We start from the raw sequence: 17497 nt of genomic DNA, 5'->3' as shown, positions 1-17497 counted from the left end.
TTCCAAGTTGAAAGAAAGTGTCTCAGCCTTCCCCCAACCGGCCCTATGCCAGGCCCACAGTGATTGTCAGGACCCCTTCTTGAACCCACCCCTGTTTGAAGGAGCAGACTTCTTAGGGGAAAAACGCGGCTGAAAACGACGTTTCCTAAAAGAAAAAGACTTGGCATCCATCTTGGGAGAAGAACGGGAATGTTTCTTCCACCCTTTTCCTGAAGCATATCCCCCTTTATAAGGCAAGGCATGCTTCCTTTCCTTAAACACTTTGGAAAGCATGGAAGGCAATTGATCCCCAAACAAGCTACGACCCTCAAAAGGCAGTCGCAGCCAGGCAGACTTCTCCCCCGGGTCGGCCTTCCAGGACCGCAACCAGAGGGACCTACGGGCCCCAATCAAAGCACCAGACGCCAGAGCCGAAGTACGGACCACATCTGAAGACACATCTGCCAACAACCTGGCCTGCTGCTCCATACCAGCCAGGAGCTCTGAACACTCCGCCCCTTCCTGAACAGCCACCGCCAGCTTATCAAAGTCCTGCACCAACGACTGGGCCGCATAAGCAGAATATATACCTGCCCTTAGTGCCAGATTCTCAGCTGCAAAAGCCCTCTTAAGCCCTGAATCCACCTTACGGTCCGTGGCATCAGTAGGCACACAATCCTCCGGATTGACTGCAGTCCTGCCAATCAGGGTAGCCAAAATCGAATCCAGGCGGACCGAGGGAGGTAACACCTCCTCCCCCTCAAGTAAATAAAGTTTCTGAAGGAAACGAGGAACCTGAGCCTTATCCACATCCTTCCATTCTCGAAACACCATATCCTTCACAGGGCCCTGAAAAGGCATGGCAAATTTAGAAGGCGTCTGATATTGTGGAAATAAGTGAGAGTCCGAGTTTGTAGGTTGAAACACTGGAAACCCTAAATTGTCCCGTACATGTGCCATCACATCCCACATCTCCTCCCTGGAGACATATTTACCCCCAGAGGACGTAGATGGAGCATCCCCTTCCTCACTCTCTGAGGAGGACTTCCCTGCAGACGCAGGTGTATGGGTAGCCTTAGACCGACTAGGCCTGGCCATCCCCGCTTGAAGAGCTCTGGAAACAGCCACCTCGATCATCTCTTGCACCTCCTCCCTGGACATGAGGGGCGCAGCACTACCACCCGGAATCTGGGGGCCCCCAGGGTTTGAAATGCCAGCAGCACCTTCCTCCTCCGAGGAGGAAGAAGAAACAATCCTCCGTCTCTTAGCCGGAGCTTTAGGCATGATAGCAGCAAAAAAACACACTGCCACCAACTCTCAAACACCCCCCAATATACAGGGCCTAGGACCTCCCACAGTACCACCATCAACCTCACATAAAGGTCAAAATCAAGAATTGTAGTCAAAATGCGGGCAGAACGCCCGTCCTACTCGCATAGGAAACCCAAAAACGATCCTCGGCATCTCCACGCGGCTCCGCGGCGTAGAAAACCGGAACTTGACGCCCCAGCCACCAAGAGCCGGCTGACCCCGTCAGCCACCTCCCAGGACGCGTCTTACGAGCAGCCCCGCCTGCTCCAAACAGACACGCCTGGCCGAAACACACCTCGCGGAGCTCCGCGTCCCGAGGAGTGCACACACCGATGTCCCCCAGGCCCCGCCGTGAAGATAAGAGAAAAGTAAAGTCTAGCGTGGGCTAGACAAAAAGAAACAGGAGGGGGTAAGGGTGGGGGGGGGGTCTAAAAGGGGAAGGGAGGGTCTAGTGGGAGGCAGGAAGCCTCATTGGTTTAAAGGAAGGCGAGGGAGGGACGGGAGGTAATGGCTTTTGCTTTGTATGATTATCCTGCAGCATTGTGTTATCACAGGACTAGTGCTCTGGTGATCTGATTGTAGCACACTGAAGCCATTCGGTCTCTGCCAGTGTCGCTGTGTAGATCAGTATGTCTTTACTTGGCCATAAGGAGTGAGTAGTGCTTGTAAAAGGGGCTGGTGCAAGGCTCTGGTGTGAGCGCCTCACAATGCCCTTCTGGGGCCGCGCTGATGAGTGAACACCTGACACTGAGCTCCTCACACAAGGCTTGAATTGGCCGATAGGGCAATCAGGGAGTGCTTGATGGACTGGTCTGACAGATCAATGTGCGGGCCAGTTTTTCAGCAGTTTGTTGGCCAATTTTATTGCCAGGTGGGCCAGTTTTTACTCTTGATTTCCCTGATATTATCAAAAATATTGATTGCAGCAATCGCAAACGCATGCTGCCTTCTGTACCTTGCAAAACTGCTATTGATCATGTCTTTACAAGCTCAAAACCGGCCTGATTTGCAAATGTGGGACACTTTTTTAGCTGTCTGGTTTGTTAATGGGGCCTCTTTTATTTTGGTGCCTGCTCCTGGTTTTTGTCCCAGTTCGACCTTGCCTCACACCACCCATCACTGACTGCTTGGGGGGGGAGAGTAGCAGTTGAGGGTGGCGGGGGTGTCAGGGGGGTGGTGGTGTCATGTTGAAGACTTCATGTGTCAACATCTCACACTGTCCTTCATGGACCACACTGGGGCCTAAAGAGCAGACACCAGCATCATACCCTTACACTGCCCATCACTGACTGGGCTAAGGCTTGAAGGCCTCATACCAGTGTCAACTTCTCACGAGTGACCACTCTTCAATGCCCACCAATGATAGCTCCACACACTGGACATCAGTGCCTGGCAGGCAGTTTAGGCTTGACTGTTCCTATTTCAGCAGTACCAAGACTGATGTGCATAAGGCAGATCTCTGTCTGGAATGGCACTGTGGGTGGAAAACAGTGGTCTGCAATGTCCCGAGTATTTACCAGTGACTGAGACTAATTCAAGCATTCCCTCCATCACTTTTTGGAGTAGACGCCCTAAGTACGAGCTTACTGTGCCATAGGACTCAAACTATACCTCACTGATGTGGCCTAAGTGGGTTGAAACCAGCTTAAGGGTGCTTGCGTTCCTATCTGGAGGGAACCCAGCCTGGCAGTTCCTGCTGGACTGTTCAGAGCAGGACCAAGCCTGATTTCCGTAAAGGCAGGGCTCTTGTTTCGAAAGGCAAAGTTGGTGAAAATCGATGGTCTTGAGTGAGGCCCGTGTGTCCACCAGTGGCTGGTGCCAATGGAATGGAATGGATGCATTCCTTCCATTAGTTTGTTGTTTTTGCACTGGACTCCAGTGGCGGCCTCATACACTGCTGCTTACCCGTGTCATCTTTTCCTGCTGCTTACCAGTACGAAATTCTTAAAGTGCCCACCTGCACCTGCTTCTTACACTGGTGATATTGAGGAGCACCTGAGTAGTTGCTCCTCAGACTGCCAAGCAGTCCCAGCGTTTCTCACTGCTCACAGTTTATAAACGAGGCACTGTATGCAGTTCTTCAGTGACGATGTGATGTTAGCTCCCATTCGGAAGATGATCTGCAGCTGAAGGGATAATGCGTTATTGAACTGTAGATTTATACAGTGCTTACTACCCCTGACAAAGCGTTGAAGCTCTTTGCAGATGGATAGAACGCTACTCGCTAGGGCCCAGAGGTAGTTTTGAGTACTGATTGTAAGTGTTGCAGTTGCACGTACTTTATGAAGCATTGTTAGAATTGGTAGACCCATTAGTTCCATGCGGTTTCTGGTCTAGTTCTCTGGTGTGAGGTCAGAGTTCATATTTTGCGATGTGCGTAACAGGGCACGCAAAGAAGAAAATAACACATTATGCCAAAAACCCAAGCGTTTATCTGTTTAAATGGATGATTCCAACCTTTTATAAATACACGTCTCTTGAAAAGCAAACACCCAGCCATGTTCACAGATCCTACTGAAAATGTCATTCACCATTAATGAATAATTCTGCATAGCATGGCAGCATAGGAGAAGCATTTTGTTACCACTGCCCCTTCTAGCTCCCAAGGTAGAATAAATAGTGTAAAACATAGTTAGTAGTAGAAAGAAGCATACGGTTACACACATTTTCTCAATCAATCAATCAGGTGTTTTAAAGCACACTACTCACCCATGGGGTCTCAAGGCGCTGAGGGGTGTGTCCTCAGAGATCAGTTGAAGAGCCAGGTCTTGAGGTCCTTCCTGAACTGAAGCAGTGATGGCGAGTGGCTGAGATGGATAGGTAAGGTGTTCCAAACGTTTGCTGCCAGGTATGTGAAAGATCTTCCTCCAGCCGAGGGCTTCTTTATGCGGGGTACATTGGCGAGTGACGGCTGGGACGAGCGGAGAGATCTGGAAAGGAAGTACCACGTGATGCGGTGGTTGAGTTAGCTGGGTCTGCTGTCGTGGAGGGCTCTGTAGGCATGTACGAGGAGTTTGAAGTTGATCTTCTTCTCGACGGTGAGCCAGTGGAGGTTTTTCACATGTCCTGCAATGTGCTCTTGACGAGAAATGTTTAGGAGGAGTCTGACGGGGGCGTCATGAATTGGTTGCAGCTTGCTCAGGTTCTTCTTGGCGGTTCCGGCTTAAAAGGCGTTGCTGTAGTCAAGTCTGTCCATGATTTCTAATAAAACGTCTTCATTTTCCTGATTACAAATGCTCACGGCCTCTGTAAACATCTCATGTGATTAAAAAGTGCTGTGCAGACCATAGGCATTTCATATTTATTACATACGTGTTTCATTCATTGTAGACAAAAGCCCTTGGCCCAGTTCATCAAAAAGGGATCTCCACACTATCTGGGCAGTGTTGTCACGGCTTGAAATGGCCGATTTCACGAATCAGAATCAGTTGGTGACCAGTAAAAATTTACGAAGTGTCTGGCCCTGCATTGCTTCTCAGTGCACAACTTTTGATACTTTTGTTTGAGGAAAAACTTTTTTGTTAAAATCTGCAAATTATGCCTGTGATGGTGAATTAAGTGGTGACTGCAGGAACTCCATATTTAGTTGGAAAATGCAGCTTCATAGTCACTTTTTTCCAGTGGCTCTGCTCACAGACCTCAAGAGACCTCAGTTACACAAATTGCAAGTGTTACGGGTCTGGCCAGAAAATAAGGACAGTGGCACTGACTCCCTGGGAGAAAAACTCCAAGAGCATCCGGGGCATTTCCTTTTTTATTTTTTAAGAAACACGCTCTCAAGGTGCTTGGTCAGTAAGATTGGGGGGGGGAGAGGGGTGGGAGGGGATGAACTTCAGTTTTCCCGACAATCACGCTGGTATATCTTGCGAAAATAAAGTATATGAGAAGCAGGGCATGAAGGGGGCTTATGAGGCTGTGTGTTAATAAAGCACTTAAAACACAAGATTTTATAAAAGTACCAAAAATGTGGGAGCTCTTCAAATCAGAAACGAAAGAGAGAGCATACATGTGTTTTTGTCCGTGTATGTGAAAATATCAGGTGAAATCCGACAGGCACTTCACCAAACCCAACTTGAAACACTCGTACCCAACTATTTATTACAGAATGCATTTTCAGGGGAAGGGGAGTATCAACCCAAACACCCCCTTGAAGCTACTCTCATGCCTAAGAAATAAAAGAACAAAAATGCTGACTTGGCTACCATGATATGGTGCCTGGCCATTATTTCAAATTTTGCCAAAGATGCTCTTGTTGCATTTGTAAAAGCATTATTGATGGAAAGTAGCTGCTGAAATGGTGGAGGATCTCTAAATTTGCCGAGAAGGTTGCTGCAGGGTTTGAGAAGGACTTGATTCAAACTACATTGAATGTACAGCACAAATGTGCTGCGTTGGCAAAACACTTGGTGCAGCTGGTTCAAATATATAAGCCCAGCACAAGTGTTGTCCTTTAATGCTGGAATAGCACACAGAAGCTATAGAGCCATTTCAAAAGCTGTATGAAAAGGAGAGGGAGCCCACAGGAGTAGATAAATTGCATTTTTAACCACCAGGAACCATGTCCATGTGTTTTCTATGCTTTGTGGATTTTCCAGGAACAAATCTACTCAGCCTCTGCTGGTTCGAGAGGCTCCTCAACGTTTCAGAAACATGCAAAGAAAAGGACCTGCTTTGTAACACTCACTGTACCAGGTGACAAGGTCCTAGGATGTGTAAGCTTATCGGATGGAGATTTATCCGCCCTGACACCACTGTTTAGATGGCCATGACTACTTGTACTTTGTAAGTGGTGATGAAGCTGAGGAGAACTTTCAGCTCCTTACTCCAGAAATAGGACTCCATTGCTACCCCTCTAAGGTGCATACGACTAAGCTCTAAGATGTATGTGATATTATATAAACGGAAGACTACTAATTAGTCATTTAAACTGGGCACACAAAAACAGTTTGCTGTCCATGTACCACAGAATGTTGATAACACTGTGTATAGGACTGAAACTGAGTAATACTAGGGATCATCTGGCTGAACCGGAAGCAGGTAGCTGATTCGGCAGAGTTCGACTGAGCCGTGGAACGGCCGCGGTAGCGGCAGCAGGCCCTTCAGGAGTGGGGCCCGACCTGGAGCCGGATTCGCTTGTGGCTGCCTGCAAACCGGCACAGCGGCACAGCGGCACACAGCGGTATACCCCCCTCCCTCAAGGAGAGATCAAGGAGCGGCAAAAACACGGAGGGCAGCGGACCCGGATCCGCTCCCGGCTATTTGCAGCCCAGCACAGCAGCGCTGCCCCCACTCCCACGGAGAATTCAAGGAGTGGTAAACGCGGGGCAGGATCCCTGCCTCATCACTCTGCTCGCAGCGCACTGAAGCGACAGCAAGCCGGAACTAAGCCGGAACCAAGCCACACGTGGAAACGCCAGACGCCTGAGACAACAAACACTTGGCAGAAGGGGCAAGCAAGGCGTGTGGCGTTACTGCAATTGTAAAGTTTAACGAACGACTCCAGACAGGAAGTGCCGAGCCGCTGCCCGGAGCACGTTGCGCACACACCCCCCTCCCAGCCAGCAGCGGCTGCACAGAGCGCACCGGGACAGACCGCTAGCACCCAGCCTCCGACGAGCAGCACACCCAGCCGCGGAGAGCCGCTGCTTGAGCCGCAGCTTGTGGTAAGGGAGGGCCGCGGGGGTAGAGCCGCGCAGGGACACGAACAATTGCCTGGTTCTGCTCGCATATTCACAGCGGTACCTGCGCCAATCACAGCAAGTGCAGGGTGGACTCAAGCCGGTGCGTCACACGTGCGCTGGGCTCCTAAACTACAACATATGCGGGGTTCTTCCGGATAGTAACTACACACACGTTTATATATACGTTTATATATACACATTCAGACAGTCCCTGGCGCAACAGCTGAAGGCCATCATTGCCAGAAAATTGAGTGCACAGGAGGGGCTCTGCAGTGTGTGTTAGTGTATGGCAGGAGGAGGGGCTCATCTTAAACCTAACAACGAAACTGTGGAAGGAGCGCGTCGACCTCGGATGCTCCTCCAGCGTTACTAGAGGAGGAGTGATTACTACGTCTGCCAAAAGCGCAGTCCGGTTGAAACTACAGCCTATCAGCTTGTCGTTCTTATTCAGTTGGAACTGTCTCCATCCTCACTTTTGGTTATCTTTTGGTTATCTAAAACCCCAGTCTCCCTTCACATCTCTCCTTTCTGTAAGCAACGGAACTGGAAACGTTTTGGTTGGTCACTTACGTCACGAGGCCAAGTCAGAGGTTACAGTGAATTTACCTACGCCCGCCCGTATCGTGTTGCATACCTGTGTACCCCTGTGGGTACCCCTGTGGTCCTCAGGGCTGCTGTTCCTTCTGCTGGCCTCCACGTCTCCCCCCGCCGTCGCCTGACATCGCGACCGCTGTGTGGGGGGAGCGTTTGACGGGACAGGACGGGACTACATTACCTAGGTCCCCTTGCACCCCGGAAGCCGAACCAATGCATTTTGCGCGCCCAAAGGCTCTATTAAACTGATCTTGCCCCTGGCTGAGCGGGACCGGGCTAAGCCAGGGCAAAGGGCGGGCCGCTGTGTGGCCGTTAGGGGGGCCGGAAGGGGTCGGGCTGGGCCAATTCGCTAAGCTGTCAATTGCTTCTATCTAATCTGATAACGCTTTAGTAAGCTGTATACTTGGGCTCTATTTAATTGAGTTATTGTGCCTTCTGGGTCATACACACTGTTGTTCTGTGTTATTGCTGATATATGTAGGTGCCCTATACTGTATTACGATATAAAAGCACTGTGCAGGGCTTTAAATACTAGACAGTCCATCGAGTATCTTATCGATTCTAGTAGTGGTTGTTATATACGTGAGGGTGGTGTAGAATGACTAAAAAATATTTCCACCCTGGATAATTACCTGGTTAAAATGGTGAGCAAGATAAACATTGACAGAAGGAAATCCTTAGGGAAGGAGCCCACCTCAGAATTTTTTTCATCTGTAGATGATGGTAGCGGTTCTATTATGGTGGATCCCCTTAATATTGAAGCTTTCCCCTTGGAAAACTCAGCCATTTTACCCTTAGTCTTAGAACCACCAATTCAAGACCCATTTGAGCCCCCGAGTGAGTCTGCATTGTCTCACTCTCCTCCTAAGAGAGCTGTTAGAAAATGCAGAAAAACGCAAATTAAGCGGGGGAACATACATCTTAAACCAACGATAGAATATGGTCATAGAAGTAATGTAGCTAATAACGAGATTATAATTAATAAGGACGAGGTGAATTGTGATCTCTTGGGTCACATCGCTAAGCTATTTGAGGAAAAACTAGACCATATGACTAAACCTCTTATGGAAAAAATTGAATTGTTATCTACGGAGGTATCTAGGTTGGGTGGTCTTTTAGATAAGATGTGTAAGGAACAGACTATGAAACAGTCTGAGCTACCTGTCCAATCCGGTAACTCTGCACAATTGGTTGTAGCACAGAGGTCATGTTTACCAGAATCCAGGGAGCCACCATGTATGGTGGATAGTACCTCTCATATGAAAGCAGCTGCATCTAATATCGTGAGGTACACTACTCCCGTGAACAGACCAAATCATATTAATCTTCCACCTGATTGTGAACCATATGTCATAGTCCTTTCGAATGTTCCTCCCTTAGACCCAACAGCAATGAATTTCCGTGAGGAATCACATGATTCTCTCAAACGGAAATCAGTTGCTTGGTTAAACAAAAACTGTGGTTTCCCCCCACATCTATCAGATCATATACTGTCTACTAGACGGGTACCATGGATTGGAAACGCGAGGAAAAAATGTAAGGGGGATTGTGTAATTGTTAATTTTAGGCACCCTCAACATGTTGCGACTGTTCTTCTTAGAGCAGCTTCTTTGGATGTAGAGGAGTCTGACGTGGGGGTGCACCCTCTGGGTTATTTTTATAGACACTTAGCCAGTACATCAGAATTTTCTAAAAAACACAGACTCTTGACTAATAGAAGAAACACAAATTTTAATTCTCCTATTGAAAATAGATTCTCGGTACTGAGTACTTTGGATGAAAACGATTGACTCCCAAGAGCAGGGGAATCTATCAGAGAAATGTTAGTATATACCCAGACGTGGGAACAAAAACAGAGTATAGAATATTTAGAACCGAAACTTATAGTACCTTCGAGCCACAGAAATTTACGGACAGTTAAACTGGTAAACAGCGTTAAATCCCCTTATTCCATTTTGAGTGAGGTAATCAGTTTGGGCGTACCTGATAAGTGCCTTACAGTGACTACGGAGGTTAATGACGTTAGTAAAGACTATAATCAAGTCAAAGAGTTAAATCCTTTAGTTGAACCAGAGGATGTTGCAGAAAAAGACAACTTACCTATAGTATTAGATTCACCCTATGTAAAAGGGAAAACAAATATTACACTGATATCTTGGAATATTGCTGGCTTAGCCAGGAACCTTGAGGATGTGGTATGGTGTTCCTATATTGAGAATCACGATATCATATTCCTACAGGAAACTTGGATGGTTGAAATCCCCCATAGGTTGGGGTATAAAACATACTGTTCTTATGCTATTCCATCAACTAGAGGTAGAGCCTCAGGGGGGCTGGTTATCTGGGTTAAAGTGACTCTAGAAATAGATGTCACCCAGCTATCCATCCCCTCTCCGGACCTACTAGCCCTTAAAATTGATACAAGAGGGAAATAAACTATACATTTAATAAATATATATAATAGACCGTCCCCATCTAACAAGGAATCAGAGGTGGTAGAACTCTTGGATTCCTTTTTAGATTCATTAGGAGATAATGCAAAGGTGTTAGTTGGTGGGGACTTTAACTGTAAATATGAGCCTGTCTTGGGGTTGGAAAAACTACTTGATGAACAAGATGCAGCTAATGATATCCTGCCCTTAGAATCTGTAAGTTCAGTTAAAAGCACAAAAGCCGCCTTACAGATTTTACAGTTGACTGTGGCACATGATCTAAGGGCTTGTAATGGTCGATTCCGATCAGACAGACCAGCAGCTCCAACATATTTTAAGGGAAATTCCAGGTCACATATAGATTTTGTAATGGCTACCCGGAATATATGGGACCAAATAACTGATTTCAAGATAGACCATAGGACGGAGAGTGATCATTTCCCCCTCCAACTATGGCTAGACTCTCAATCATTTATTATTAGATCCGAAGAAGAGACCCTATTAAATACCACGGTCGCGGAGCTAGAGGTAACCAATAACAAGCGTGCTCTAAGATGGCCATATATCTTGGGAACAGAAAAGACGCTGATAAATATTTACAATGTATTTACTGAAACGGTAGGAGACTTACAGTCAGCATTAGTGGGAACACAAGCTGTTCTGGATTTACATCTTAAGCTGGTAGATGCACTAACTCCACTAGTGAGTAAAATTTATAAAAAAGATGGTAATAGGATAAGGAACCACCTTGAGACAGCGAACCCATGGTATAATAAAGATTGTCGAATAGCAAAATCAAGATTGATCCAGGCAGTAAAATCCGGGAACTGTTTGGATATAAAAAGCAGTAGACTAGCCTACAAAAACACTATGGCCCAAGCTAAAAAAGTATGGGATGAAAGTTTTTGGGAAGATCTCTTGAGTGCAGCTAAGTCACGGGATCAGAGCATGTTCTGGAATTTAATCGCTAAGGGAAATAAGCAGGGTAGATCAACAAAGGATATTTTCCTAGATGAAAATACTTGGTGTGATCACTTCACTAAGCTCTATGCTAACAAAAAGGAGAGTTTGCCCTTCGGGGACTATGAGACAAACTTAGAAATGAGTATTGCTCCATTATCTTTTAGTTTAGAAGAAACTAATAAGGCTTTATTAGCTGTGAAAATGGGCAAAGCCCCAGGCCCTGATAAAATTCCCGGCGATTTACTAAAATATGATGTGGATGTGTGGGGGCCTTATATAAATTACCTGAGTAATTCCATTGTGGCAGGCACACCGATCCCCGATTCATGGAAAGGGGCAGAAATCATAACAATTTTTAAAAAAGGTGATCGCTATGATCCAAGTAACTACCGCCCAATAAGTTTAATAGACATTTTTCAAAAGATATATGCCAGACACATTTTAAATAGGCTTTTAGATTGGATTGAAGAGACTAAAATATTAACCAAATATCAGGCTGGTTTTAGAATAAAAACCAGTACGGTTGACCAGGTGTTTAGGTTTATGTGCATCTGTTGGAAGTATATAAACATAAGGAAGGGTAGTCTCTATGTGGCATTTGTGGATCTAAGGACCGCCTTTGATCTTGTTCCGCGCAACTTGTTGTGGATTACATTAAGGAGCATGGCGGTCCCTGGGGAACTACTAAAAGAACTTATCAAGCTTCACACAGGGAACTATGCAAAAATTAGATGGGGAAAAGAAGGTGAAACCTCAAGGGCCATACCTGTAGATCGTGGTGTGCGCCAAGGTTGCGTGTTAGCACCTACACTCTTCTCATTATATGTTAATGATATTCCAAGCTATTTAAGGAATTGTGTACATGACTCCCCGTAGCTAGGTGGTGAGCCGGTTACGGCATTATTATTTGCCGATGATACCATCCTTATTTCTCAAACTCCGAGAGGTTTGCAAAATTTGGTGGATTCTTTCCAGAAGTATTGTGTGGGGAAGGGGCTAGAAATAAATCCTACCAAAACTAAGTATATGTCCATAAACCCCAAGAAATCCCTCAGGAATAATCTGTCCTTGGAGAATCAAAAACTGGAACAGGTAGGGAGCTTTAATTATTTGGGGTTAATGCTGGATAGTAACCTGTCCTGGAAAGGACAGATGGATAAAAGCATCTTATCCCTTAAACAAAACTCGATGCCTATTTTAAAAGTACACAGTGCTAGTTATTCTAAAGCAATTTCACCGGCACTTGAAGTATATAAAGCGAAGGGCCAATCGGCCGCCCTTTATGGTGCTGAACTCTGGGGCTACTATTGTAACAATAATTTTGGAAAAATGGAAAACCACTTTGTACGAAGGCTACTTAAAATACCGACAAGAACTCCTCTAGTCCCTGTTTTCCTTGATATTAACCTTAAAAGAGCAGACTATCAAGCATTATGAAGACCACTACTGTATTGGGTTAGGTTATGGGTAACCCCGGAGTTGAGTGATTACAAGAGTGGACTGACCGAATTAACTCAGATAGATGGTCATATGAATACCCCTTGGTTAAAATATGTATCTAAGTGGTATGAGAGATTAGGTTTATCACACCTATGGGAAGTTCCTCAGAATATGACAACAAGTACCAGGAAATATGTAAAGGACACCTTTTGGTCTTATGTCAACGGAGAGCTATTGCATAGTTCATCGATTGGTATTTTGACTTTGAATTTTTTGAACATAAAAGATACACCTAACTTCGAACAATTTTTGGATGAGATCGGTCCTCCACTGGCAAAAACACTATACTTACAGTTTAGGTATGGGGTCTTACAGACTAATGCATACACATGCAATTGGGGTAAAAGGTTGTGAATTGTGCACCCTCTGTACTTTAGGGGCTAAAGAAGATGTTGCTCATCTACTCTTCTTTTGCCCAGTATACAAGAAACCAAGGGATTGTTGGATCAAACCCGTTTGTAAATATGTGGGGGTTAGATCCTACAAAGAAGCAGAGCGCATATTTCAGTCTAATACTTCACAATTAGTGGTGTTTGGCACGAGTAGATTTTTATTTAATGTGTACCTTATCAGGAAACGACTTGGTCACAAACTGTAATATTTTGTTAGGTGGCCCGCTTTTTCCCGTCCTTGTATAGTTATATGATGCACTGTTTCTTCGATCCAAGTTAATTAATTTTTTAGTTCTGGCTTTTAATTAATTTATAAATTGTTATTTATATTTTTATATGCGGTACTGCTTAATCATGGAGACATCCATATATTTCTTGCCAACTGTATGTATTGTATTTTATATCTAATTGTGAAATGTATATATGTATGTTGTATTTATCTCTTGTCTTGACTTTTATGGCAATATTTGCCGAAATAATGTTTAACGAACGAACGAGTAATACTAACTGTAAAGTTTGAAACCTTCAAAACAATAATTTTGGTTTTGTCGAAGTTAATGGATGGTGAGAGCAAGAAGATGGATCTGGTGGGCATTCAGGATCACAAGAGAGTAAAAAAGATCCAAGTGGTATTACACGTATGACACGTGTGGGAGGAAACCATCAAGTGCCTCAGCTGCCTCGGTGATGGCCAGCAGGAAATATTTAAACACATCATCGAGTAAATTTATACTCTCACCACATCTCATAGGTATGGTTGATAAAAATCTGTCCAATGCTGCTCTTTACTGCTGTAGTACCAGGAATACCCTCTCCCTATAGACTGAATACACATGATTGGCCCAGATGAAAAGGTGCAAAAGTCTCTGTCATATGACAGTGCTGTAACCTTGATTGTCAAGATGCAAGAAAGCCAGATGATCCTTGAGCACCATTTGATTAATAGGTCTGTGCACAATGGGTTTATAAGCAGTAGACCTCTGCTCCTCTAACATTGGATCAAATGAATTGAATTATAAGAGTAAGGAGTTGAATAATTAGAGCTTTGGGAAAGGTTGGGCACACACCCATTGCGGAGTTTGACCTTCCCCGTTGGTCAGTGAAAAGGCCACATATTCCAGAGTTCCCACTGTCTGTCTCTATATTACCTATAAAGTCCTTCCTAAGCCAGTCCTTTCCCCTATGCCTGTTTCCAACCTCAGAATCTGAGCATCCTTTACAGGATCTCTGTGTAGGTTCTTAGGTAGAAAGAAGTGTTTCCCTTGTTGCTTCTATGCCACTACAGGATTTGGCCATCCACTGCTTACTACTGCACAGGCCTCAGTAGATACTGCTTTGCCCAGAGCCAGTTCTCACCACTTAGACTAGGCCAAAACTCTATGGCAAAAGATGATTGTAATTGTAAAACTATAGGTCACGCTCAGATTCCTGAAGACGATTGGGGAGTTACTTTGTTTCACAGAACGGATTTAAAGAAGCAAAATAATTTCGGTGTATACAGGGGAGAAGAGGTACTTAGGATGCAGAGGGGAAGCTGCTGAACATGCACGGTCCTTGTATCCAGACTGGGTAGGAAATGGGCAGCTTGCAAGGGTCAGATGGTCCTTACAGTGTTAGCCTGTAGAGCCTGTTTCTAAGAGCCTCTGACCAGAATGAACCTAATTTCGTATTTTAAAGAGCTGGTATTAAATGCCTGAACCGCGATGAGGGTGATAGTTTTCTCTAAATCCAAACAAACTCGCCAAGCAATTGTTGAACCTATTATGCTGTATATTGGACAAAACAATCTGAAACCTCAGACAGTTTAGGCCATTCTACTGTATGCAACCATGTCAGATTCACCTCTTCTTCTAGAAGACACCTGTCTTTTCCAAAATATGTCCTCAAAGTTATTGATTAATGCTCCATTGATTCTGCTACACTGCCTATAAAAAGTAATCTAAGCCTTCGTGTTTTACTGTGTGCAATTTTTAAAGACCCATTTCTTCTACACTGAGACTTTTTTCTCTTCTTAGTTTCCAAATGAATTTCAATTTAAATCCATCTTTGATTTCTTTTATATTTAATATGAGTAACTTGTAAAACTTTATTTATAATCATCATTAACATATTATAGTTGAACTAATTTTATACTTGATCTTTTGCAGTTATTGTTTAAAATCACCGTTAATTTTATTGAAAGCTCTTAAACCTCATTCATGTCTAGTTATCAGTACCAGCCATTTGTAATCTACATTGAGTTTTTGTATCCCTATCTATTTTTTTCCAATTTTCATTAATACCCACCTGCAGTCTGTTCTGGACACTTTACCACATTTGTTCCTATTATCACTAACAGACATCCTTCATCTCTGAGTGAATATCTGTAGCTGCATCTGAAGCCTCTTCTTGTCCCCTAGGTACGTCTGCATCGCCATGGAAGCCCTGGACCAGCTGCTGATGGCCTGCCACTGTCAGAGTATTAACCTTTTTGTGGAAAGCTTCTTGAAGATGGTGGCCAAGCTGGTGGAGTCTGAGAAGCCAGACCTGCAGATCCTGGGCACCAACTCAGTAAGTGTGCGTGTGTCACAGCGGCTCCACATGCTGCAGTTGAGCGGGTCTACAAAAACTAAAAATTGGATGTAGGGTCCAGCCTTCGTGAATTCTCATAGGGCCAGATGTATCAAGCTCCCAGTTAACATTTTTTAAATAGCGAATTTGAAGAAATCTGTATTTAAGAAATGCAAAATGGAATGTAAACATTGCGAGTCGGTAATAGCGATTTCTTAAAATTCACAATCACTATTAACGAATCGCAACTATGGAATGGGGCTCCATTCATCCCTATGGGCCTGTAGGCCCATAGGGGCGGATGGTTTTGCATTACCTAATTTGCGAATTCCAGTTAGGAATTTGCAAATTAGGTAATGCAAACCCCAGGGTGCTGGGGGCCTAAGGCCCCATTTGATGCACCCCAAAAAAATATTTGCGGACATGTGAAACGCACACATGCCCTAGGAGCATGTGTGCGCTACATGTCATTTTTAAAAATGCATTTATAATGCATTTTTTTAAATTGCACATGTGTACCACCAACTTGGATTTGGTGGTAATTGCATTTCCTAAATGCCCAATTCGCATTTAGGAAATGCTTGATACATGTGCTTTGGAAATCGCAAATAGGAATTCCCTATTTGCGATTTCCTATTTAGAGAATCGCAATTTGTGATTCTCTAAATGGGGTCGCAATTTTAGTGAATTGCTATTTTAGCGATTCCTTGAAATTGCACAGCGAATGCCTTTCATACATCTTGGAAGGCATTTTTGCATTCGCAAACAGCCAAATTTTTCAATTCACACCGTTTGTAAATGCAAAATTGTTTGATACATCTGGCCCATAGAGTGGAACGATAAAAGTATGGTGTTAGATGGTCAGGTTTTCCCCTTTTGCTTTCTGTTAGAGCTTCACATTGTTTTGCATGCAGTATACTCCTTAATATGCTTGAGTGTCATGTTAGCGATGATGTTTAAGGACTGAGATAAGCCGGAGGTGGGTGGTTTTCAGCTCTTGCTGAACCCTTACATGAGCCTGAGCTCTCAATGAAAGCCATGTTACTTCTCTTTTTCATTACATCTGCATTTGATACGTGAGGCCACCTGCCATGATGCACGTCACTAGTCTGCTTTAACAACCTGAGCTATTTTATTCCACCATGGTGCGGGTGGAAAAAAACAAAAGCGCGTCAGGACCGGCGCAGTGCCACCATGACATTTTGGAAAAGTGACATTGTGTGGCTCATAACCCAGATTTGAACTTTTCTGATTCTTCATCATAGATTTTGGACTCGTTCGGTAAATATGCTCTTTGCTCCAACTCCTTTTTGAAATCCTTTGATGCATATGAGCATGTTCCTCTGCCTTAGACGTCCCTGTTTCGATCTCTGCGTTTTATACTTCTCTTTAACTTAAGTAAATCGGATACATCACTTTTCAAGCAGCGGTGGTAGCTATTCGTATAATGAAGTGGCTAAAAAAAGAACAATATCCATTCATTCTCCTAGTTGCACTTGCTTTTAAAATTAAATGTCCTTTTCTGGAAACATTATGCATCACTTGCTATTTTTGAAGTGTTAATGGGAGAACAAAGCCTTGCTAGTCTCCACTAGTAGTCTGACACTGTGATTCACTCTGTTTTGTTTCATATGTTTATTAAGATTATATTGAATGTCGCAGAACCTTCCTTCCATAAAGTACTTTAACAGAGGGCTTTTGTAAGCTAATTTCACATTAGCACCTTCTCCAACCATAACAAAAAGCTCCAGATGCTCCTTCTGTTTAATCTAACTAGGTCTGGCTCATGTCAGTCCAGACAATTTGATGTCATGTCTACCACTGGGAGAAAATAATGTATGTACTTAGGTATGGGCCACTCTTCGACTGGCTTCTTTGTTCTGCATCATATTCATTTGACAGCACCATAATATTTTTTAAAGGTTTACATGTCCTTTTTCTGCACCTAAAATGTTGTGCCGCAGAAGTAAGAGCCTGTGCCATGGCAGCCACTGAGCACTGCTGCCTCTTGGCCTCCCTTCTGGCCAGCCCCCACCCTCCTTCTGCAGGAGTGATAGTCAGTTTTTAACTATCACTGAAGACTTGCAAACCAAGC

General features: G+C 44.4%; 1 protein-coding gene across 2 annotated transcripts in view; it reads left to right on the top strand.

Moving 5' to 3' along the window:
* The window catches only part of EFR3B (EFR3 homolog B), a 501803-nt gene that overhangs the window by 223683 nt on the left and 260623 nt on the right, over positions 1-17497 (top strand). For both annotated transcript variants that reach the window (XM_069233752.1, XM_069233751.1), the window contains exon 4: positions 15252-15402. In XM_069233752.1, coding sequence (XP_069089853.1) covers positions 15252-15402 — 151 coding nt within the window. The remainder of the gene's footprint in view (positions 1-15251; positions 15403-17497) is intronic.

Source organism: Pleurodeles waltl, chromosome 5, assembly GCF_031143425.1.
Source record: "Pleurodeles waltl isolate 20211129_DDA chromosome 5, aPleWal1.hap1.20221129, whole genome shotgun sequence".
In the NCBI taxonomy this organism is placed as follows: domain Eukaryota; kingdom Metazoa; phylum Chordata; class Amphibia; order Caudata; family Salamandridae; genus Pleurodeles; species Pleurodeles waltl.
Note: the sequence above shows the minus strand (reverse complement) of the source record. Positions and strands in the feature narration are given on the sequence as shown.